Source organism: Salmo trutta, chromosome 5 (assembly GCF_901001165.1).
Source record: "Salmo trutta chromosome 5, fSalTru1.1, whole genome shotgun sequence".
In the NCBI taxonomy this organism is placed as follows: domain Eukaryota; kingdom Metazoa; phylum Chordata; class Actinopteri; order Salmoniformes; family Salmonidae; genus Salmo; species Salmo trutta.
This window is the reverse complement of record NC_042961.1, coordinates 1,378,059-1,403,741: the sequence shown is the minus strand read 5'-3', so window position 1 is coordinate 1,403,741 and position 25,683 is coordinate 1,378,059. Positions and strand designations below refer to the sequence as shown.

Below are 25,683 nucleotides of genomic sequence, written 5' to 3'. Positions count from 1 at the left end.
GACAGCCATTTTCAAGTCTTGACATAGATTTCCAAGTAGATTTAAGTTAAAACTGTAACTTGGCTGTTCAGGTACATTCAGGGTCTTCTTGGTAAGCAACTCCAGTGTAGATGTGGCCTTGTGTTGTAGGTTATTGTCCTGCTGAAAGGTAAATTCATCTCCCAGTGTTTGTTGGAAAGCAGACTGAACCTGAAACTCCCTTGCCTGTGACAAGCATACCCATAACATGAGCCACCACTATGCTTGAAAATATGAAGAGTGGTACTCAGTGATGTGTTGTATTGGATTTGCCCCAAACATAACACTTTGAATTCAGGACAAAAAGTGAATTGCTCTGCCACATTTGTTGCAGTATTACTTTAGTGCCTTGTTGCAAACAGGATGCATGTTTTGGAATATTTTTATTCTGTACAGGCTTCCTTCTGTTCCCTCCTGTCATTTAGGTTAGTATTGTGGAGTAACTACAATGTTGTTGATCCATCCTCAGTTTTCTCCAATCACAGCCATTAAACTCTGTAACAGTTTTAAAGTCACAATTGGCCCCATAGTGAAATCCCTGAGCGGTTTCCTTCCTCTCCGACAACTGAGTTAGGAAGGACGCCTGTATCGTTGTAGTGACTGGGTGTATTGATACACCATCCAAAGTGTTATTAATAACTGCACCATGCTAAAAAGGATGTTTAACTCTGCTTTTTTTTATTGTTACCCATCTACCAATAGGTGCCCTTCTTTGCGAGGCATTGGAAAACCTCCCTGGTCTTTGTGGTTGAATCTGTGTTTGAAATTCACAGCTGGACTGAGGGACCTTATATATAATTGTATGTGTGGGGTACAGAGATGAGGTAGTTATTACAAAATCATGTTAAACACTGTTATTGTACACAGAGTGGGTCCATTCAACTTACTATGTGACTTGTTAAGCACATTTTTACTCCTGAACTTTAGGTTTGTCATCACAAAGAGGTTTAATACTTATTGACTCAAGACATTTCAGATTCTCATTTTTGTATTAACTTGTAAAAATCTAGAAAAAGATTATGAAAAACAAATCTCAATTTAATCCATTTTAAAATCAGGTTGTAACACAATGTGGAATAAGTCAAGGGGTGTGAATACTTTCTGAAGACAGTAGTCTGGTTGTGTGCAGACAACATGGGTTCAAACCTAATTGGTCACACGTGTGTGTGTGTGTGTGTGTGTGTGTGTGTGTGTGTGTGTGTGTGTGTGTGTGTGTGTGTGTGTGTGTGTGTGTACCTACAGTATGTCTGTATTTTGTGTGTGTGTGTGTGTACCTACAGTGTGTGTGTGTGTGTGTGTGTGTGTGTACCTACAGTGTGTGTGTGTGTGTGTGTGTGTGTGTGTGTGTGTGTGTGTGTGTGTGTGTGTACCTACAGTGTGTGTGTGTGTGTGTGTGTTTGCATGTATGAATGATTGTATATATTAAAGTGTGTGTATACCTCTCCTCCTTTCCCTCCAGATCCTGAAGCAGGAGTGGCCCAAGCACTGGCCCACGTTCATCAGTGACATCGTGGGAGCCAGCCGCACCAGCGAGAGCCTCTGTCAGAACAACATGATCATCCTCAAGCTGCTCAGTGAGGAGGTGTTTGACTTCTCTAGCGGACAGATGACCCAGGTCAAGGCCAAGCACCTCAAAGACAGGTAATATAGAAATGTACTGTATATCTTAACATAGCAGATTTTTTATATTTCTAAAATTTGTAATATATACTGCTCAAAAAAATAAAGGGAACACTTAAACAACACATCCTAGATCTGAATGAAAGAAATAATCTTATTGAATACTTTTTTCTTTACATAGTTGAATGTGCTGACAACAAAATCACACAAAAATAATCAATGGAAATCCAATGTATCAACCCAGGGAGGTCTGGATTTGGAGTCACACTCAAAATTAAAGTGGAAAACCACACTACAGGCTGATCCAACTTTGATGTAATGTCCTTAAAACAAGTCAAAATGAGGCTCAGTAGTGTGTGTGGCCTCCACGTGCCTGTATGACCTCCCTACAACGCCTGGGCATGCTCCTGATGAGGTGGCGGATGGTCTCCTGAGGGATCTCCTCCCAGACCTGGACTAAAGCATCCGCCAACTCCTGGACAGTCTGTGGTGCAACGTGGCGTTGGTGGATGGAGCGAGACATGATGTCCCAGATGTACTCAATTGGATTCAGGTCTGGGGAACGGGCGGGCCAGTCCATAGCATCAATGCCTTCCTCTTGCAGGAACTGCTGACACACTCCAGCCACATGAGGTCTAGCATTGTCTTGCATTAGGAGGAACCCAGGGCCAACCGCACCAGCATATGGTCTCACAAGGGGTCTGAGAATCTCATCTCGGTACCTAATGGCAGTCAGGCTACCTCTGGCAAGCACATGGAGGGCTGTGCGGCCCCCCAAAGAAATGCCACCCCACACCATGACTGACCCACCGCCAAACCGGTCATGCTGGAGGATGTTGCAGGCAGCAGAACGTTATCCACGGCGTCTCCAGACTCTGTCACGTCTGTCACGTGCTCAGTGTGAACCTGCTTTCATCTTTGAAGAGCACAGGGCGCCAGTGGCGAATTTGCCAATCTTGGTGTTCTCTGGCAAATGCCAAACGTCCTGCACGGTGTTGGGCTGTAAGCACAACCCCCACCTGTGGACGTCGGGCCCTCATACCACCCTCGTGGAGTCTGTTTCTGACCGTTTGAGCAGACACATGCACATTTGTGGCCTGCTGGAGGTCATTTTGCAGGGCTCTGGCAGTGCTCCTCCTGCTCCTCCTTGCACAAAGGCGGAGGTAGCGGTCCTGCTGCTGGGTTGTTGCCCTCCTACGGCCTCCTCCACGTCTCCTGATGTACTGGCCTGTCTCCTGGTAGCGCCTCCATGCTCTGGACACTACGCTGACAGACACAGCAAACCTTCTTGCCACAGCTCGCATTGATGTGCCATCCTGGATGAGCTGCACTACCTGAGCCACTTGTGTGGGTTGTAGACTCCGTCTCATGCTACCACTAGAGTGAAAGCACCGCCAGCATTCAAAAGTGACCAAAACATCAGCCAGGAAGCATAGGAACTGAGAAGTGGTCTGTGGTCCCCACCTGCAGAACCAGTCCTTTATTGGGGGTGTCTTGCTAATTGCCTATAATTTCCACCTGTTGTCTATTCCATTTGCACAACAGCATGTGAAATTTATTGTCAATCAGTGCTGCTTCCTAAGTGGACAGTTTGATTTCACAGAAGTGTGATTGACTTGGAGTTCCATTGTGTTGTTTAAGTGTTCCCTTTATTTTTTTGAGCAGTGTATATACACCATTTAGCAGTCGCATTGATCTAAAGCCACTTAGTCATGTGTGTATACATTTTCTGTATATGCCCCGGGAATCGAACCCATAATCCTAGCGTTTCAATCGCCATCCTCTACCAACTGAGTCATACATACAGGACCAAACTCTTTTATATAATGTAGCACCTCAAAGCTATTAGCACCCTGCTCTACCAAAAGCTGTTAGCACCAGGCTCTACCAACAGCTGTTAGCACCCTGCTCTACCAAAAGCTGTTAGCACCAGGCTCTACCAACAGCTGTTAGCACCCTGCTCTACCAAAAGCTGTTAGCACCAGGCTCTACCAACAGCTGTTAGCACCCTGCTCTACCAAAAGCTGTTTGTACCCTGCTCTACCAAAAGCTGTTAGCACCCTTCTCTACCAAAAGCTGTTAGCACCCTTCTCTACCAAAAGCTGTTTGCACCCTTCTCTACCAAAAGCTGTTTGCACCCTGCTCTACCAAAAGCTGTTAGTACCCTGCTCTACCAAAAGCTGTTAGCACCCTGCTCTACTAAAAGCTGTTAGTACCCTGCTCTACCAAAAGCTGTTAGCACTAGGCTCTACCAAAAGCTGTTTGCACCCTGCTCTACCAAAAGCTGTTTGCACCCTGCTCTACCAAAAGCTGTTAGCACCCTGCTCTACCAAAAGCTGTTAGCACTAGGCTCTACCAAAAGCTGTTAGTACCCTCCTCTACCAAAAGCTGTTAGTACCCTCCTCTACCAAAAGCTGTTAGTACCAGGCTCTACCAAAAGCTGTTAGCACCCTGCTCTACCAAAAGCTGTTAGTACCCTGCTCTACCAAAAGCTGTTAGCACCCTGCTCTACCAAAAGCTGTTAGTACCCTGCTCTACCAAAAGCTGATAGTACCCTGCTCTACCAAAAGCTGTTAGTACCAGGCTCTACCAAAAGCTGTTAGCACCCTGCTCTACCAAAAGCTGTTAGCACCCTGCTCTACCAAAAGCTGTTAGTACCCTGCTCTACCAAAAGCTGTTAGTACCCTGCTCTACTAAAAGCTGTTAGCACCCTGCTCTACCAAAAGCTGTTAGTACCAGGCTCTACCAAAAGCTGTTAGTACCCTCCTCTACCAAAAGCTGTTAGCACCCTGCTCTACCAAAAGCTGTTAGTACCCTGCTCTACTAAAAGCTGTTAGTACCCTGCTCTACCAAAAGCTGTTAGCACCCTGCTCTACCAAAAGCTGTTAGTACCAGGCTCTACCAAAAGCTGTTAGCACCCTGCTCTACCAAAAGCTGTTAGTATAGCTGAGAAAAGACTAGATCTTAAAACGTTGTGGTGTTCTGATATGTGCACTGTGACTGCTTCCTGGTAGCAGTTTCATATCAATGTGGATCCTGAGATTGATCAGCAGTGCAGCGTGACTGCAGTAAAGACCACCTGGAACGCGCCCCTGGTCTGCACCTCAGACAGTGATGATGCCCTACATATCTCAGAGACTGATAAACTCTCACCACAATCAATAGGCAAGAATGTCTGCACCACAGAACTGGCATGAGTTGTATTTGTCTGGTGTGAGCTATGCTGTCTTCCTGTGACCCTGAAAATGGAAATAAAATCCTGACTCTGTCGTAACTCTCACTGTCTCTCTTTCAGCATGTGTAACGAATTCTCCCAGATATTCCAGCTCTGCCAGTTTGTCATGGTACGTGAAGCCTCTTCCTTTACCTCAGACCAGTTTAGAATATATTATAAACTGGGTGGTTTGATCCCTGAATGCTTTTTGTCTGAAAGCTGTGTATACCACGGCTATGACAACATGTATTTTTACTGTTCTAATTATGCTGGTAACCAGTTTATAATAGCAATAAAGCACCTTGGGGGTTTGTGGTATATGGCCAATATACCGCGGCTAATGGCTGCATCCAGGCACTCCACGTTGTGTCGTGCCTAAGAGCAGCCCTTAGCCGTGGAGTATTGGCCATATACCACAACCCCTCGGGTCTTATTGCTTAAATAATATATGCCATTTAGCAGACGCTTTTATCCAGAGAGACTTACAGTCAAGCTGCATACATATTATATATGGGTGGTCCCGGGAATCAAACCCACTACCCTGGTGTTACAAGCTCCGTGCTCTACCAACTGAGTTACAGAGGACATGAACATCAATGGCACTTTTCCTCATCTCTCCTCCACTGTTGTTATTTGGTCGTCAATGTTTCCCCCCTGTGTGTTCTGTTCTCCAGGAGAATTCCCAGAATGCACCACTGGTCCACGCCACTCTAGAAACGCTGCTGAGGTTTCTCAACTGGATTCCTCTGGGGTACATTTTTGAGACCAAACTCATCAGCACACTCGTCTACAAGGTAGATACCTCTCTCTGTCTGTCTCTGTCTCTCTCTGTCTCTGTCTCTGTCTCGCTCTCTCTCTGTCTCTGTCTCGCTCTCTCTCTGTCTCGCTCTCTCTCTGTCTCTCTCTGTCTCTGGCTCTCTCTCTGTCTCTGGCTCTCTGTCTCTCTCTGTCTCTGGCTCTCTGTCTCTGGCTCTCTGTCTCTGGCTCTCGGTCTCTGTCTCTCTCTGTCTCTGGCTCTCTGTCTCTGGCTCTCTGTCTCTGGCTCTCTGTCTCTCGCTCTCGGTCTCTGTCTCTGGCTCTCTGTCTCTCTCTCTCTGTCTCTGTCTCTCTCTGTCTCTCTGTCTCTGTCTCTCTCTCTTTGTCTCTCTCTCGCTGTGTGTGTGTTCACATCCCATGTCTAGTTTACTGCCCTGGTCTAAATCAACCTGTTTCCTAGGCCCTTGTGTAGCTAGATAGCTATGTGTGAAAGGATTGGATAGTTTCCATCTAGCCTAACAGAGGACAAGTTAAAGCTATAGCCGTATTGCAGATACCAATCCTTTTTAGAGTGTAGGGCAGTGTTTCTCAAACTCAGTCCTGGGGTCCCAAAGGGGTGAACATTTGGCCCTAACACTACACAGCTGACTCAAATAATCAACTAATCATCCATCTTTAATGATTAGAATCAGCTGTGTAGTGTTAGGGGCTAAAACCTGCACCCCTTGGGGTCCAGAGGACTGAGTTTGGGAAGCCCTGGACTAGGGCTTGTTTTAGGACCTCTCTCGCCAACACGTGGGCCGTATTCTCCAGGTCAAGCACACCGATCGTAGCAAAACATGTTGCAACGGAAAACAAGCGTTTCAGTCTGTTTTCTTCTGTTTGGCGCCTAATGAATACAACCCTGGACAGTTAATGGAGAAGATAAGGGTTTCCTCTTTTATAAATACATTTCTGGGAGCATTCAGCCAGGAGAGGACTGGTCACCCCTCAGAGCCTGGTTCCTCTCTACCCAGTACAGCCAGGAGAGGACTGGCCACCCCTCAGAGCCTGGTTCCTCTCTACCCAGTACAGCCAGGAGAGGACTGGCCACCCCTCAGAGCCTGGTTCCTCTCTACCCAGTACAGCCAGTAGAGGACTGGTCACCCCTCAGAGCCTGGTTCCTCTCTACCCAGTACAGCCAGGAGAGGACTGGCCACCCCTCAGAGCCTGGTTCCTCTCTACCCAGTACAGCCAGGAGAGGACTGGCCACCCCTCAGAGCCTGGTTCCTCTCTACCCAGTACAGCCAGGAGAGGACTGGTCACCCCTCAGAGCCTGGTTCCTCTCTACCCTGTACAGCCAGGAGAGGACTGGCCACCCCTCAGAGCCTGGTTCCTCTCTACCCAGTACAGCCAGGAGAGGACTGGCCACCCCTCAGAGCCTGGTTCCTCTCTACCCAGTACAGCCAGGAGAGGACTGGTCACCCCTCAGAGCCTGGTTCCTCTCTACCCAGTACAGCCAGTAGAGGACTGGTCACCCCTCAGAGCCTGGTTCCTCTCTACCCAGTACAGCCAGGAGAGGACTGGTCACCCCTCAGAGCCTGGTTCCTCTCTACCCAGTACAGCCAGGAGAGGACTGGCCACCCCTCAGAGCCTGGTTCCTCTCTACCCAGTACAGCCAGGAGAGGACTGGCCACCCCTCAGAGCCTGGTTCCTCTCTACCCAGTACAGCCAGGAGAGGACTGGCCACCCCTCAGAGCCTGGTTCCTCTCTACCCAGTACAGCCAGGAGAGGACTGGCCACCCCTCAGAGCCTGGTTCCTCTCTACCCAGTACAGCCAGGAGAGGACTGGCCACCCCTCAGAGCCTGGTTCCTCTCTACCCAGTACAGCCAGGAGAGGACTGGCCACCCCTCAGAGCCTGGTTCCTCTCTACCCAGTACAGCCAGTAGAGGACTGGTCACCCCTCAGAGCCTGGTTCCTCTCTACCCAGTACAGCCAGGAGAGGACTGGCCACCCCTCAGAGCCTGGTTCCTCTCTAGGTTTCTTCCTAGGTTCCTGCTGTCCAGGGAGTTTTTCCTAGCCACCGTGCTTCTACATCTGCATTGCTTGCTGTCTGGGGTTTGCTGTTTAGGCTGGGTTTCTGTACAGAACTTTATGACATCTGCTGATGTAAGAAGGTGTTAATAGCCTGTCTGGGCCAGCGGGACGTCACCGTGCAGCCAGTGGAAAATCAGAGCGCCAAATTTGAAAACAACAAAATGTCATAATTCAAATTTCTCAAACATACAACTATTTTACACCCTTTGAAAGATAAACATCTCCTTAATCTAACCACATTGTCCGATTTCAAAAAGGCTTTACGGCGAAAGCATAAAGTTAGATTATGTTAGGACAGTACATTGACAAGACATTGACACAGCTATTTTCAATGCAAAGACAGGCGTCACCGAAAGCAGAAAACCAGCTAAAATGATGCACTAACCTTTGACAATCTTCATCAGATGACACTCCTAGGACATTATGTTACACAATACATGCATTTTTTGTTCTATCAAGTTCATATTTATATCCAAAAACAGCATTTTACATTGGCGCGTGATGTTCAGAAAAATATTTTCCCTCCAATACCGGCGGAGAATCAGCGCTACAATTTACAGAATTACTATTCGAAAACATTGGTAAAATATAATATCGTCATTCAAAGATTTATAGATTAACATCTCGTGAACGCAACCGCATTGCCAGATTTCAAAATAACTTTACTGGGAAATCACACTTTGCAATAATCTGAGTACTGTGGTCAGAAAAATACATCAGGCGATACAGACCAGCACCGTCTTGGAACCATCTACAATCATAAATAGTATTAGAAATATTCACTTACCTTTGATAATCTTCATCAGAAGGCACTTCCAGGAATCCTAGGTCCACAACAAATGTTGTTTTGTTCGATAACGTTCATCATTTATTTCGAAATAGCTCCTTGTCGTTTCCGCGTTCTGTAGGCTACTCCAAATGCACGAAGCACGTGGAACATCTCGCCACGAAAAGTACAAAAAAAATCTATTTACGTTCGTTCAAGCATGTCAAACGTTGTATAGCATAAATCTTTAGGGCCTTTTTCAATCAGAACTTCAATAATATTCAAAGCGGACGATTGCATTGTCTTATAAAACGTTTCAGTACAAAACAGTCCCCACGAGCACGCGCGTCATAGTAGTAATGGCCATCCGCTTGTGACCAAGTTTCCAGCCTTCTCGTTCGGTCTGTTTTTACCGGAGAAGACTCAAACCACTTTGTAAAGACTGTTGACATCTAGTGGAAGCATTAGGAAGTGCTAAATGAGTAACCAGTCCCTGTGTGTTTCATAGGCAAAGGCTTGAAAGTGATTCCACACATCAGATTTCCACTTCCTGTTAGGATTTGTCTCAGGTTTTTGCCTGCCATATGAGTTCTGTTATACTCACAGACACCATTCAAACAGTTTTAGAAACTTTAGAGTGTTTTCCATCCAAATCTACTAATTATATGCATATTCTAGTTTCTGGGCAAGAATAGTGACCAGATTAAAACGGGCAGGTCTTTTTCACCCGGCCGTGAAAATACTGCCCCCTATCCACAACAGGTTATTAATAAATGACGTGTGATTGGTTGGTTGGTTGTGTAGTTCCTGAACGTGCCGATGTTTCGCAACGTGACGCTGAAGTGTCTGACGGAGATCGCCGGCGTCAGTGTCAGCCAATACGAGGAGCAGTTTGTCAACCTCTTCACACTCACCATGTGTCAACTCAAACAGGTACACACACACACACACACACACACACACACACACACACACACACACACACACACACTTTCCCAGTCAATCGTCCTAATCTCCGTGGTCTCCCTCTCCAGATGCTTCCCCTGAACACCAACATTCGTCTGGCGTATTCCAACGGTAAAGATGACGAGCAGAACTTCATCCAGAACCTCAGCCTGTTCCTCTGCACGTTCCTTAAGGAACACGGACAGCTCATCGAGAAGAGGCCCAACCTCCGAGAGACGCTCATGGAGGTAAGAAACATACCACAACCGTTTCTCCCAAAACGACACTTTTCTCATTTCCTCAACGCTGCTGGGCTTAGTTGATTCAAGCCCACTGGTTACATCCTGGGACTGGGTGGGACAGAGGACATGGTTACATCCTGGGACTGGGTGGGACAGAGGACATGGTTACATCCTGGGACTGGGTGGGACAGAGGACATGGTTACATCCTGGGACTGGGTGGGACAGAGGACATGGTTACATCCTGGGACTGGGTGGGACAGAGGACATGTTTACATCCTGGGACTAAACATTAACTATACAAAACAGATTCTTCAAATTAAACAAAGTAACCTCTCCTCCCCTCTCTCCCACCTCCCTCCTCCTCTCCCCCCTCGATCCCCCTCTCCCCCCTCTCTCTCCTTCTCTCCTCCCTCTCCCCCCCCTCTCTCTCCTCCTCTCCCACCTCCTCTCCCCCCTCTCTCTCCTCCTCTCCCCCTCCTCTCCCCCCTCTCTCCTCCTCTCCCCCTTCTCTCCCCCCTCCTCTCCCCCCTCTCTCTCCTCCTCTCCCCCTCCTCTCCTCCAGGCTCTCCACTACATGCTGCTGGTGTCTGAGGTAGAGGAGACAGAGATCTTTAAGATCTGTCTGGAGTACTGGAACCACCTGGCTGCAGAGCTTTACAGGGAGAGTCCCTTCTCCACCTCCACCTCCCCCCTACTGTCTGGATCACAACACTTTGATGTCCCTCCTCGCAGACAGCTCTACCTGCCTGTACTCTCCAAGGTGACCAGACAGACAGACAGACAGACAGACAGCTCTACCTGCCTGTACTCTCCAAGGTGACCAGACAGACAGACAGACAGACAGACAGACAGACAGACAGACAGACAGACAGACAGACAGACAGACAGACAGACAGACAGACAGACAGACAGACAGACAGACAGCTCTATCTGCCTGTACTCTCCAAGGTGACCAGACAGACAGACAGACAGACAGACAGACAGACAGACAGACAGACAGACAGACAGACAGACAGCTCTATCTGCCTGTACTCTCCAAGGTGACCAGACAGACAGACAGACAGACAGACAGACAGACAGACAGACAGCTCTACCTTCCTGTACTCTCCAAGGTGACCAGACAGACAGACAGCTCTACCTGCCTGTACTCTCCAAGGTGACCAGACAGACAGGCCTCTCTGTGTGTCTGAGAGAGAGCGAGAGAGAGAGCGAGAGAGAGAAAATTTGTTGGCACATGGTCAGAGTGTGTGTGGTCCAAAGAATTTGTTGGCATGAAGTGAGTGTGTGTTGTCAGTCTGTGTGTCTCTCTCTCTCTGTGTGTGTCTCCCTCTCTGTGTGTGTGTGTCTCTCTCTGTGTCTCTGTCTATCTCTCTGTGTCTCTCTGTGTGTGTGTCTCTCTCTGTGTCTCTGTGTGTGTCTTGACGGCTGTTGATGTTGGTAACAGGTGCGTCTGCTGATGGTGAGCCGCATGGCCAAGCCGGAGGAGGTGCTGGTGGTGGAGAATGACCAGGGAGAGGTGGTACGAGAGTTCATGAAGGATACAGACTCCATCAACCTCTACAAGAACATGAGAGAGACACTGGGTAAGGCAGGTGTGTGTGTGGTGGGGTGATGCTTGATGAGTGCAGGAACCAGATACAGCAGCTGTTTGGAATAGTGTGTGTGTTACTTTCTACAGTTTCCTTTGTGGACATCACATAACTGTACAGCACTACTACATGTTCAATAAGGACTATAGTCTATTGAGTGGATCTACACTCTAAACTCTCTGTGATCGTCTCCTCTCTCTTTCACGCTCTCTCTCGCTCTGTCTCTCTCTCTCTCTCTCTCTCTCTGTCTCTCTCTCTCTCTGTCTCTCTGTCTCTCTGTCTCTGTCTTTCTGTCTCTCTGTCTCTCTCTCTCTAGTGTACCTGACCCATCTGGACTATGCAGACACTGAGCGTATAATGACAGAGAAGCTTCATAACCAGGTGAACGGTACAGAGTGGTCCTGGAAGAACCTCAACACACTGTGCTGGGCTATAGGGTCCATCAGTGGAGCCATGCATGAAGAGGACGAGAAGAGGTTCCTGGTTACCGTCATCAAGGTACGGAGGCCACCTATGGACAAGTAGAGCGGTATAACGGAGAGAGTAAAATGGGATTCATGTAGAGGGTTGATGACCAGAAGGCTTTAGGAGAATGTTGAGCTGAATCTTTCTCTCTAGGAGAAGGTTGAGTTGAATCTTTCTCTTTAGGAGAATGTTGAGCTGAATCTTTCTCTTCAGGAGAATGTTGAGTTGAATCTTTCTCTTCAGGAGAATGTTGAGCAGAATCTTTCTCTCTGGGAGAATGTTGAGCTGAATCTTTCTCTTCAGGAGAATGTTGAGCTGCATCTTTCTCTCTGGGAGAATGTTGAGCTGAATCTTTCTCTCTAGGAGAATGTTGAGTTGAATCTTTCTCTCTAGGAGAATGTTGAGCAGAATCTTTCTCTCTGGAAGAATGTTGAGCAGAATCTTTCTCTTCGGGAGAATGTTGAGCTGAATCTTTCTTTCTAGGAGAATGTTGAGCTGAATCTTTCTCTCCAGGAGAATGTTGAGCTGAATCTTTCTCTCTGGGAGAATGTTGAGCTGAATGTTTCTCTTCAGGAAAATGTTGAGCTGAATCTTTCTCTTCAGGAGAATGTTGAGCTGAATCTTTCTCTCTGGGAGAATGTTGAGCTGAATCTTTCTCTCTAGGAGAATGTTGAGCTGAATCTTTCTCTTCAGGAGAATGTTGAGCTGAATCTTTCTCTCTGGGAGAATGTTGAGCTGAATCTTTCTCTCCAGGAGAATGTTGAGCTGAATCTTTCTCTCTGGGAGAATGTTGAGCTGAATCTTTCTCTTCAGGAGAATGTTGAGCTGAATCTTTCTCTCCGGGAGAATGTTGAGCTGAATCTTTCTCTCTGGGAGAATGTTGAGCTGAATCTTTCTCTTCAGGAGAATGTTGAGCTGAATCTTTCTCTTCGGGAGAATGTTGAGCTGAATCTTTCTCTCCAGGAGAATGTTGAGCTGAATCTTTCTCTTCGGGAGAATGTTGAGCTGAATCTTTCTCTTCGGGAGAATGTTGAGCTGAATCTTTCTTTCTAGGAGAATGTTGAGCTGAATCTTTCTCTCCAGGAGAATGTTGAGCTGAATCTTTCTCTTTGGGAGAATGTTGAGCTGAATCTTTCTCTTCAGGAAAATGTTGAGCTGAATCTTTCTCTCTAGGAGAATGTTGAGCTGAATCTTTCTCTTCAGGAGAATGTTGAGCTGAATCTTTCTTTCTAGGAGAATGTTGAGCAGAATCTTTCTCTTCAGGAGAATGTTGAGCAGAATCTTTCTCTTCGGGAGAATGTTGAGCTGAATCTTTCTCTTCGGGAGAATGTTGAGCTGAATCTTTCTCTTCAGGAGAATGTTGAGCTGAATCTTTCTCTGTAGGAGAATGTTGAGCAGAATCTTTCTCTTCGGGAGAATGTTGAGCTGAATCTTTCTTTCTAGGAGAATGTTGAGCTGAATCTTTCTCTCCAGGAGAATGTTGAGCTGAATCTTTCTTTCTTGTAGAATGTTGAGCAGAATCTTTCTCTTCAGGAGAATGTTGAGCTGAATCTTTCTCTTCGGGAGAATGTTGAGCAGAATCTTTCTCTTCGGGAGAATGTTGAGCTGAATCTTTCTCTTCAGGAGAATGTTGAGCTGAATCTTTCTCTGTAGGAGAATGTTGAGCAGAATCTTTCTCTTCGGGAGAATGTTGAGCTGAATCTTTCTTTCTAGGAGAATGTTGACCTGAATCTTTCTCTCCAGGAGAATGTTGAGCTGAATCTTTCTCTCTGGGAGAATGTTGAGCTGAATCTTTCTCTTCAGGAGAATGTTGAGCTGAATCTTTCTCTTCGGGAGAATGTTGAGGCGAATCTTTCTCTCCAGGAGAATGTTGAGCTGAATCTTTCTCTTCGGGAGAATGTTGAGCTGAATCTTTCTCTTCGGGAGAATGTTGAGCTGAATCTTTCTCTTCAGGAGAATGTTGAGCTGAATCTTTCTCTTTAGGAGAATGTTGAGCTGAATCCTTCTCTTTGGGAGAATGTTGAGCTGAATCTTTCTCTCTAGGAGAATGTTGAGCTGAATCTTTCTCTCTAGGAGAATGTTGAGCTGAATCTTTCTCTTCAGGAGAATGTTGAGCTGAATCTTTCTCTCTAGGAGAATGTTGAGCTGAATCTTTCTCTCTAGGAGAATGTTGAGCTGAATCTTTCTCTCTAGGAGAATGTTGAGCTGAATCTTTCTCTCTGGGAGAATATTGAGCTGAATCTTTCTCTCTAGGAGAATGTTGAGCTGAATCTTTCTCTCTAGGAGAAGGAGAAGAATGGGAGTTTGTTTGGTGGATATTTAGTTGAGCTGATGAACAATGTGACAGAGATGCAGGAGGTGCAGGAGGAAAGATGTGGGGGGTAAAACAGCCTCTGGACACACTGGACCTCAAGGATGAACATATCGCTCATCTGTTGTCCAAAGACTCTCTGGTATCCATCTGTCTGTTATCCATCTGTCTAACTGAGTTGGGATTCTGTGTGTGTGTGTGTGTGTGTGTGTGTGTGTGTGTGTGTGTGTGTGTGTGTGTGTGTGTGTGTAGGATCTGCTGGGTCTGTGTGAACAGAAGAGGGGGAAGGACAATAAGGCCATCATTGCCTCCAATATCATGTACATCGTGGGCCAGTACCCTCGCTTCCTCAGAGCCCACTGGAAGTTCCTCAAGACTGTCGTCAATAAACTCTTTGAGTTCATGCACGGTGAGAGAACCAACTATCTGTATAACTGGTGTACAGAGGTGAGAGAACTAACTATCTGTATAACTGGTGTACAGAGGTGAGAGAACTAACTCTGTCTGTATAACTGGTGTACAGAGGTGAGAGAACTAACTCTGTCTGTATAACTGGTGTACAGAGGTGAGAGAACTAACTATCTGTATAACTGGTGTACAGAGGTGAGAGAACTAACTCTGTCTGTATAACTGGTGTACAGAGGTGAGAGAACTAACTATCTGTATAACTGGTGTACAGAGGTGAGAGAACTAACTCTGTCTGTATAACTGGTGTACAGAGGTGAGAGAACTAACTATCTGTATAACTGGTGTACAGAGGTGAGAGAACTAACTCTGTCTGTATAACTGGTGTACAGAGGTGAGAGAACTAACTATCTGTATAACTGGTGTACAGAGGTGAGAGAACTAACTATCTGTATAACTGGTGTACAGAGGTGAGAGAACTAACTATCTGTATAACTGGTGTACAGAGGTGAGAGAACTAACTCTGTCTGTATAACTGGTGTACAGAGGTGAGAGAACTAACTATCTGTATAACTGGTGTACAGAGGTGAGAGAACTAACTCTGTCTGTATAACTGGTGTACAGAGGTGAGAGAACTAACTATCTGTATAACTGGTGTACAGAGGTGAGAGAACTAACTCTGTCTGTATAACTGGTGTACAGAGGTGAGAGAACTAACTATCTGTATAACTGGTGTACAGAGGTGAGAGAACTAACTATCTGTATAACTGGTGTACAGAGGTGAGAGAACTAACTATCTGTATAACTGGTGTACAGAGGTGAGAGAACTAACTCTGTCTGTATAACTGGTGTACAGAGGTGAGAGAACTAACTATCTGAATAACTGGTGTACAGAGGTGAGATGTGTGTTTTCCAGCCTGTCTCACCCCCTCCCTCCTTCCTTCCCTCCCTCCCTCCCTCCCTCCCTCCCCCTCTCAGAGACCCATGATGGGGTACAGGATATGGCGTGTGACACTTTCATCAAGATCGCCCAGAAGTGCCGTCGCCATTTTGTCCAGGTGCAGGTGGGCGAGGTGATGCCCTTCATCGACGAGATCCTCAACAACATCAACACCATCATCTGTGACCTGCAGCCACAACAGGTACACACACACGCACATGCGCGACGAGATCCTCAACAACATCAACTCCATCATCATGACCTTTAACCCCAACGGATAGGTCAGCCTCAGGCCCTAGAAATGCACTGACTAGAGAGGACAATATTTCTGTCATTCACTCAACCAAAACTAAAAGGCGTGTATTAGGGCCTGTTGAAATGGGTTCGAACACATACCAAGCTGTAGAAATGGATTGAGTAGAGAGGACTGTCATGTCTACTGTCATGTCTACTGTCATGTCTACTGAAAAAGCGCTGGGATTCAGAACATTTTAGCATTTCCAGTCTAACCAATAAAACCCAGATTGTCTTTCACTGTTTCTTGTATCTGTGTTCGTTATTACTAACGCTGACAAAAGTTACAAACCTCGACCATCCCTCAGTGCTGATGTTATGTTTGTGTGTTCGTACCAAGCTGTAGAAACACACTGACTAGATGGGACTTGATCTCTCTGTCCACTGAGAAGCGTCACGCTGACTCAGAGCAGAATCTAGTATTTGTGTATCTATCTCTGTCTACTGAGAAGCATCACGCTGACTCAGAGGAGAATCTAGTATTTGTGTATCTATCTCTGTCTACTGAGAAGCATCACGCTGACTCAGAGCAGAATGTAGTATTTGTGTATCTATCTCTGTCTACTGAGAAGCATCACGCTGACTCAGAGCAGAATCTAGTATTTGTGTATCTATCTCTGTCTACTGAGAAGCATCACGCTGACTCAGAGCAGAATGTAGTATTTGTGTATGTATATGTTATGTCACATGTATCTGTGTGTGTTGTGCAGGTTCATACGTTCTACGAGGCCGTGGGGTATATGATCGGAGCCCAGACAGACCAGGCAGTACAAGAGCATATCATAGAGAAATACATGTTACTACCTAACCAGGTGTGGGACAGCATCATTCAACAGGCCACCAAGGTACGTCACTCCTGTAATAATCTATTTACTCCTGTAATGATCAATCTATTCACTCCTGTAATAATCAATCTATTCACTCCTGTAATAATCAATCTATTCACTCCTGTAATAATCAATCTATTCACTCCTGTAATAATCAATCTATTCACTCCTGTAATAATCAATCTATTCACTCCTGTAATAATCAGTCTATTCACTCCTGTAATGATCAATCTATTCACTCCTGTAATGATCAATCTATTCACTCCTGTAATGATCAATCTATTCACTCCTGTAATGATCAATCTATTCACTCCTGTAATAATCAATCTATTCACTCCTGTAATAATCAATCTATTCACTCCTGTAATAATCAATCTATTCACTCCTGTAATAATCAATCTATTCACTCCTGTAATGATCAATCTATTCCCTCTGTGATCATTCATTTCATATTTTGTACATGTTTTGTAAGTAAGCTAAAATCGCCCAGTGAGAACGTGACTGGATAGGACAGTGAGTAAGACAGGATGGAGGGAGAGAGTTGTTCAGAAGAGCAGTGTGTCTGATTGAAACCCAGGTCAGGACTGTTATGTACATGTGTTCAGCTGCTGGAGAACCCCAGGTCACAGAAAGACCTGTAGTAGCTACCCTTTTCCTGTAGTCAAAGACCTGTAGTAACTACTCCTTTCCTGTAGTCAAAGACCTGTAGTAGCTACCCCTTTCCTGTAGTCAAAAACCTGTAGTAACTACCCCTTTCCTGTAGTCAAAGACCTGTAGTAGCTACCCCTTTCCTGTAGTCAAAGACCTGTAGTAGCTACCCCTTTCCTGTAGTCAAAGGTAGTCAAAGACCTGTAGTAGCTACCCCTTTCCTGTAGTCAAAGACCTGTAGTAGCTACCCCTTTCCTGTAGTCAAAGACCTGTAGTAACTACCCCTTTCCTGTAGTCAAAGACCTGTAGTAGCTACCCCTTTCCTGTAGTCAAAGACCTGTAGTAGTTACCCCTTTCCTGTAGTCAAAGACCTGTAGTAGCTACCCCTTTCCTGTAGTCAAAGACCTGCAGTAGTTACCCCTTTCCTGTAGTCAAAGACCTGTAGTAGCTACCCCTTTCCTGTAGTCAAAGACCTGTAGTAGTTACCCCTTTCCTGTAGTCAAAGACCTGTAGTAGCTACCCCTTTCCTGTAGTCAAAGACCTGTAGTAGCTACCCCTTTCCTGTAGTCAAAGACCTGTAGTAACTACCCCTTTCCTGTAGTGAAAGACCTGTAGTAACTACCCCTTTCCTGTAGTCAAAGACCTGTAGTAGCTACCCCTTTCCTGTAGTCAAAGACCTGTAGTAACTACCCCTTTCCTGTAGTCAAAGACCTGTAGTAGTTACCCCTTTCCTGTAGTCAAATACCTGTAGTAGCTACCCCTTTCCTGTAGTCAAAGACCTGTAGTAACTACCCCTTTCCTGTAGTCAAAGACCTGTAGTAACTACCCCTTTCCTGTAGTCAAAGACCTGTAGTAGCTACCCCTTTCCTGTAGTCAAAGACCTGTAGTAGTTACCCCTTTCCTGTAGTCAAAGACCTGTAGTAGTTACCCCTTTCCTGTAGTCAAAGACCTGTAGTAACTGCCCCTTTCCTGTAGTCAAAGACCTGTAGTAGTTACCCCTTTCCTGTAGTCAAAGACCTGTAGTAGCTACCCCTTTCCTGTAGTCAAAGACCTGTAGTAACTACCCCTTTCCTGTAGTCAAAGACCTGTAGTAACTACCCCTTTCCTGTAGTCAAAGACCTGTAGTAGCTACCCCTTTCCTGTAGTCAAAGACCTGTAGTAGCTACCCCTTTCCTGTAGTCAAATCACCTAGTGGCCTCATGGCTGGTATGTTATTCATATTTTTCATAATTTCCTAATTAATAAGTTGCATAAATAAAAATATATAAAAAAAACCCAGAAAATCTGATGTTTCTATGTCAAACAGTTTTGTTATATTTCAGTCTTCTGTGACCCTGATTTAGTCCACTGCAGTGAAAGATTATTAACTTAACCCATTCACGTTTCAGTCTGATCAATAACCCTGATCAATAACCCTGATCAAGTCACCCACACACCTGGGAAACTGAATATACAAAATCTATTTTCTCTCTAATGATGTCCAGCTGTCTTTATGGGCTATTTGTCCTGGACACAGATAAAGTTTAATCCTGAACTGATAAAAGTATTCTCCATTGAGGTTATTGATTGTAAATGATTGTTTTGTTCTTTGCGGACCCCAGGAAGAAGAATAGCTGTTGCAGCTTATTGGCATTATTAAACTCAATATAATCAGAATGAATAAACAGGCTCATCATATATGTTTCTTCTCTAGTCAACCCCATTATTATTGTCATGTTTTAACTCCGTCCATTCACATTTCAGTCTCATGATCACTAAAGTACCCTTCTCTTAAATCTCTACCCAGTACAGCCAGGAGAGGACTGGCCACCCCTCAGAGCCTGGTACCTCTCTAGGTTTCTTCCTAGGTTCCTGCTGTCCAGGGAGTTTTTCCTAGCCACCGTGCTTCTACATCTGCATTACTTGCTGTCTGGGGTTTGCTGTTTAGGCTGGGTTTCTGTACAGAACTTTATGACATCTGCTGATGTAAGAAGGTCTTAATAAATGACATGTGATTGATTGACTCCCCTCTGTTAGAACGTGGACATTCTGAAGGACCCAGAGACAGTGAAGCAGCTAGGCAGCATCCTGAAGACCAACGTCCGGGCTTGTAAGGCCGTGGGACACCCCTTCGTTATCCAGTTAGGACGCATTTATCTGGACATGCTCAACGTCTACAAGTGCCTCAGCGAAAACATCTCCGCAGCCATCCAGACCAACGGTCAGTGCGGGGTGTTTGGGGGCTGGGCTGGGCTGGGCTGGGCTGGGCTGGGCTGGGGGCTGGGCTGGGCTGGGCTGGGCTGGGGGCTAGGCTGGGGGCTGGGTTGGGCTGGGCTGTGGGCTGGGCTGGGCTGGGCTGTGGGCTGGGCTGGGCTGGGGGATGGGCTGGGCTGGGTTGGGCTGGGCTGGGCTGGGCTGGGCTGGGCTGGGCTGGGCTGGGGGCTGTGTGTGTGTGTGTCCTTTCCTCATGCGTCTGTTCTCTTGGCGGTGTGTCCTTTCCTCATGCGTCTCTTCTGTTGGCGGTGTGTCCTTTCCTCATGCGTCTGTTCTCTTGGCGGTGTGTCCTTTCCTCATGCGTCTCTTCTGTTGGCGCTGTGCGTTTCAGGAGAGATGGTGACGAAACAGCCCCTGATCAGAAGTATGAGGACGGTGAAAAGAGAGACGCTGAAACTCATCTCCGGCTGGGTTAGCAGATCCAGCGATCCACAGATGGTGAGATACACATATATACACATCTGACAGGAAGATATTGGTACTACATATATCACATATATACACATCTGACAGGAAGATATTGGTACTACATATATCACATATATACACATCTGACAGGAAGATATTGGTACTACATATATCAGATATATACACATCTGACAGGAAGATATTGGTACTACATATATCACATATATACACATCTGACAGGAAGATATTGGTAATACATATATCACATATATACACATCTGACAGGAAGATATTGGTACTACATATATCACATATATACACATCTGACAGGAAGATATTGGTACTACATGTATCACATATATACACATCTGACAGGAAGATATTGGTACTGCATATATCACATATATACACATCTGACAGGAAGATATTGGTACTACATGTATCACATATATACACATCTGACAGGAAGATATTGGTACTGCATATATCACATATATACACATCTGACAGGAAGATATTGGTAATACATATATCACATATATACACATCTGACAGGAAGATATTGGTACTACATATATCACATATATACACATCTGACAGGAAGATATTGGTACTACATGTATCACATATATACACATCTGACAGGAAGATATTGGTACTGCATATATCACATATATACACATCTGACAGGAAGATATTGGTACTACATGTATCAGAATATATTGTTACTACATACAGTTGAAGTGGGAAGTTAACATACACTTAGGTTGGAGTCCTTAAAACTCGTTTTTCAACCACTCCACACATTTCTTGTTCACAAACTATAGTTTTGGCAAGTCGGTTAGGACGTCTACTTTGTGCATGACACAAGTCATTTTTACAACAATTGTTTACAGACAGATTATTTCACTTATAATTCACTGTATCACAATTCCAGTGGGTCAGAAGTTTACATACACCAAGTTGACTGTGCCTTTAAACAGCTTGGAAAATTCCAGAAAACGATGTCATGGCTTTAGAAGCTTCTGATAGGCTAATTGACATAATTTGAGGTGTACCTGTGGATGTATTTCAAGGCCTACATTCAAACTCAGTGCCTCTTTGCTTGACATCATGGGAAAATCAAAAGAAATCAACCAAGACCTCAGAAAATAAATTGTAGACCTCCACAAGTCTGGTTCATCCTTGGGAGCAATTTCCAAACACCTGAAGGTACCACATTCATCTGTACAAACAATAGTACGCAAGTATAAACACCATGGGACCACGCAGCCGTCATACCGCTCAGGAAGGAGACGCATTCTGTCTTCTAGAGATGAACATACTTTGGTGCGAAAAGTGCAAATCAATCCCAGAACAACAGCAAAGGACCTTGTGAAGATGCTGGATGAAACAGGTACAAAAGTATCTATATCCACAGTAAAACGAGTCCTATATCGACATAACCTGAAAGGCCACTCAGCAAGGAAGAAGTCACTACTCCAAAACCGCCATAAAAAAAGTCAGACTACGGTTTGCAACTGCACATGGGGACAAAGATCGTACTTTTTGGAGAAATGTCCTCTGGTGTAATGAAACAAAAATAGAACTGTTTGGCCATATTGACCATTGTTATGTTTGGAGGAAAAATGGTGAGGCTTGCAAGCTGAAGAACACCATCCCAACTGTGAAGCACGGGGGTGGCAGCATCATGTTGTGGGGGTGCTTTGCTGCAGGAGGGACTGGTACACTTCACAAAATAGATGGCATCATGAGGTAGGAAAATGATGTGGATATATTGAAGCAACATCTCAAGACATCAGTCAGGAAGATAAAGCTTGGTCGCAAATGGGTCTTCCAAATGGACAATGACCCCAAGCATACTTCCAAAGTTGTGGCAAAATGGCTTAAGGACAACAAAGTCAAGGTGTTGGAGTGGCCATCACAAAGCCTTTACCTCAATCCTATAGAAAATGTGTGGCAGAACTGAAAAGGCGTGTGCGAGCAAGGAGGCCTACAAACCTGACTCAGTTACACCAGCTCTGTCAGGAGGAATGGGCCAAAATTCACCCAACTTATTGTGGGAAGCTTGTGGAAGGCTACCCGAAACGTTTGACCCAAGTTAAAAAAGATTTAGGCAATGCTACCAAATACTAATTGAGTGTATGTAAACTTCTGGTAATGTGATGAAAGAAATAAAAGCTGAAATAAATCATTCTCTCTACTATTATTCTGACATTTCACATTCTTAAAATAAATTGGTGATCCTAACTGACCTAAGACAGGGAATTTTTACTAGGATTAAATGTCAGGAATTGTGAAAAACTGAGTTTAAATGTATTTGGGCAAGGTGTATGTTAACTTCTGACTTTAACTGTATATCAGGATATATTGTTACTACATGTATCAGGATATATTGTTACTACATGTGTCAGGATATATTGTTACTACATGTATCAGGATATAGTGTTACTACATGTATTAGGATATATTGTTACTACATGTATCAGGATATAGTGTTACTACATGTATCAGGATATAGTGTTACTACATGTATCAGGATATAGTGTTACTACATGTATCAGGATATAGTGTTACTACATGTATCAGGATATAGTGTTACTACATGTATCAGGATATATTGTTACTACATGTATCAGGATATATTGTTACTACATATATCAGGATATATTGTTACTACATGTATCAGGATATATTGTTACTACATGTATCAGGATATATTGTTACTACATATATCAGGATATATTGTTACTACATGTATCAGGATATATTGTTACTACATGTATCAGGATATATTGTTACTGCATGTATCAGGATATATTGTTACTACATATATCAGGATATATTGTTACTACATGTATCAGGATATATTGTTACTGCATGTATCAGGATATATTGTTACTGCATGTATCAGGATATATTGTTACTGCATGTATCAGGATATATTGTTACTACATATATCAGGATATATTGTTACTACATATATCAGGATATATTGTTACTACATATATCAGGATATATTGTTACTGCATGTATCAGGATATATTGTTACTACATATATCAGGATATATTGTTACTACATATATCCCAATGGAAGACAGCGGAGGTGTTTCAATGAAAAACTACATGACAGAAAAGACTTATACACCCTAGACTGTCCAACCTGACTGTTTAAAGCAGTACTTGTCAGTCCTGTGTGTACTCCAGGAACCGTGTTGGTCACTTAGTCGTTAGTAACAAACACACACACACTGACCTCAGTCCTGTCCTACAATAACCTGGTGAGAACATAACAACAACATTCCTCCCTCTGCCGCGTTGATCTGTCTGTTAATCCCATCCTCTCTTTCCTTCCAGGTGGGGGAGAACTTTGTTCCGCCGCTGCTCGACGCCGTTCTCATCGACTACCAGCGCAACGTCCCCGCCGCCCGGGAGCCCGAGGTCCTCAGCACCATGGCAACCATCGTCAACAAGCTGGGCGGACACATCACCGGGGAGATCCCGCAGATCTTCGATGCCGTGTTCGAATGTACGCTCAACATGATCAATAAAGTACGTATCAGCATTATTAATAGTGGCTATTGTTCTAAACTTTCATCTTGAAAATGTATAAAATGTACTTTTAACATGTTGAAGTCAGTATGGCTGTAAATCCTTGACATAGTAGGCAAAATTTGTCAAAAGTACAAACCAAACTACCAAAACATCCAATGATGTGATTTATAAATAAATGATCTGGGTTCCTGACAGGACTGATCTCAATAATATATAAACAACTTTTGGAAAGCTCATATTCTGAGCTAGACATTAAAAGAGTCAATTCTACAGATCTAATTGAATCTGAACAACGCTTTAACTGGAACAGAATATGGGAAAATCCGACCTTGTAATCTGAGGGTGTAGGAAGCATGGTTTCTGGGTGGGGAGGGAGGATGTGGGTGGGTGGATGGGGACTGAGGGGGGGAATGGGTCGGGTTACCTTGTATGCATTGATTTGATTGTTTTTGTACCTGTAACCCCCCTCTGAAAAAAGAAAAATGACAGCAAAGTAAGTCCATTTTAAAGAGGTAGTTCACTGAGATCTCCATTTCCATACTGACTGTAGGGGGTCTCTCTCCATGGAGTGTTCCATTTCCATACTGACTGTAGGGGGTCTCTCTCCATGGAGTGTTCCATTTCCATACTGACTGTAGGGGGTCTCTCTCCATGGAGTGTTCCATTTCCATACTGACTGTAGGGGGTCTCTCTCCATGGAGTGTTCCATTTCCATACTGACTGTAGGGGGTCTCTCTCCACGGAGTGTTCCATTTCCATACTGACTGTAGGGGGTCTCTCTCCATGGAGTGTTCCATTTCCATACTGACTGTAGGGGGTCTCTCTCCATGGAGTGTTCCATTTCCATACTGACTGTAGGGGGTCTCTCTCCATGGAGTGTTCCATTTCCATACTGACTGTAGGGGGTCTCTCTCCATGGAGTGTTAGAGTGCTGTGTTGCACACATTTTACAACAGTTGTGCTACCAATACCAAGGCCAACCTATCTTTTTAATACCTACAACTGTTGTCAGTTGGTTGTCATCAATATGGCCCGTCTCACTCTCTCCCTCCAGGACTTTGAGGAGTACCCGGAACACAGGACTCATTTCTTCTACCTGCTGCAGGCGGTCAACTCCCACTGTTTCCCAGCATTCCTGGCCATCCCTCCGGCCCAGTTCAAACTGGTGCTGGACTCCATCATCTGGGCCTTCAAACACACCATGAGGAACGTGGCCGACACCGGTGAGAACACACACACACACACACACACACACACACACAAGTGCTTTCCTTTACGAATGACAGCACATGAATGAAATCATCCACATGTATTGATCACATCTTTACTAATGCTGCAGAAATCTTCTTTAAAGCAGTATCCAAATCCATTGTAGTGATCATAATATAGTAGCCATATCTAGGAAAACCAATGTTCCAAAGGATGGGCCTAATATAGTGTATAAGAGGTCATACAATAAGTTTTGTAGTGACACTTGACACATTTTATGAAATTGCTTATTCCAGTTACTAATAAGTATGCACCAATTAAGAAAATGACTGTAAAAACTGTTAAATCCCCCTGGATTGATGAATAAAGAAACGATTGTATGGTTGATAGGAATGAAGCAAAAACAATGACAAATAAGTCTGGATGCTCAACGGATTGGCAAAAGTACTGCAAATTGAGAAATAATGTGACTAAAACTGAATTAAAAGAATAAGAAACTATACAATGAAACAAAGATAAATTATATAAAGAACGATAGTGAAAAGCCTTGGAGCACATTCAATTACATTTGGGGCAAAAGGGCAAACTCAGCTCCGTCATTCATTGAATCAGATGCTTCATTCATCACAAAACCCACTGATATTGCCAACTACTTTAATTACTTTTTTCATTGGCAAGATTAGCAAAGTTAGGCATGACATGCCAGCAACAAATGCTGACCTTACACATCCAAGTATAACCGACTGATGAGACAAGCACTGTAATTTTTAATTCCGTAAAGTGAGTGTGGAAGAGGTGAACAAATGATTGTTGTCTATCAACATAATAGCTGACGATATTGGCACTCCTATTTGCCATATCTTCAGTCTCAGCCTTCAAGAAAGTGTGTGCCTTCAGGCCTGGAGGGAAGCTAAATTCATTCTGCTACCCAAGAATAGTAAAGCCCCCTTTACTGACTCAAATAGCCAACCAATCAGCCTGTTATCAACCCTTAGTAAACTTTTGGAAAAAATGGTGTTTGACAAGATACAATGCTATTTTACAGTAAACAAATTGACAACTGACTTTCAGCGCTCTTATAAGGAAGGACATTCAACATGCACGGCACTTACACAAATGACTGATGATTGGCTGAGATAA

The 25,683-nt window shown here is 44.5% G+C and overlaps 1 protein-coding gene across 3 annotated transcripts in view; it reads left to right on the top strand.

The window, feature by feature from the left end:
• The window catches only part of LOC115193496 (exportin-1), a 90,857-nt gene that overhangs the window by 41,829 nt on the left and 23,345 nt on the right, over window positions 1-25,683 (top strand). For all 3 annotated transcript variants that reach the window (XM_029752183.1, XM_029752184.1, XM_029752182.1), the window contains exons 7-21: window positions 1,478-1,659; window positions 4,934-4,982; window positions 5,527-5,646; window positions 9,256-9,384; window positions 9,486-9,644; window positions 10,202-10,399; window positions 11,084-11,222; window positions 11,545-11,726; window positions 14,257-14,413; window positions 15,388-15,551; window positions 16,354-16,488; window positions 19,135-19,318; window positions 19,703-19,809; window positions 23,137-23,331; window positions 24,389-24,557. In XM_029752183.1, the coding sequence (XP_029608043.1) occupies window positions 1,478-1,659; window positions 4,934-4,982; window positions 5,527-5,646; window positions 9,256-9,384; window positions 9,486-9,644; window positions 10,202-10,399; window positions 11,084-11,222; window positions 11,545-11,726; window positions 14,257-14,413; window positions 15,388-15,551; window positions 16,354-16,488; window positions 19,135-19,318; window positions 19,703-19,809; window positions 23,137-23,331; window positions 24,389-24,557 (2,269 nt within the window). The remainder of the gene's footprint in view (window positions 1-1,477; window positions 1,660-4,933; window positions 4,983-5,526; window positions 5,647-9,255; window positions 9,385-9,485; window positions 9,645-10,201; window positions 10,400-11,083; window positions 11,223-11,544; window positions 11,727-14,256; window positions 14,414-15,387; window positions 15,552-16,353; window positions 16,489-19,134; window positions 19,319-19,702; window positions 19,810-23,136; window positions 23,332-24,388; window positions 24,558-25,683) is intronic.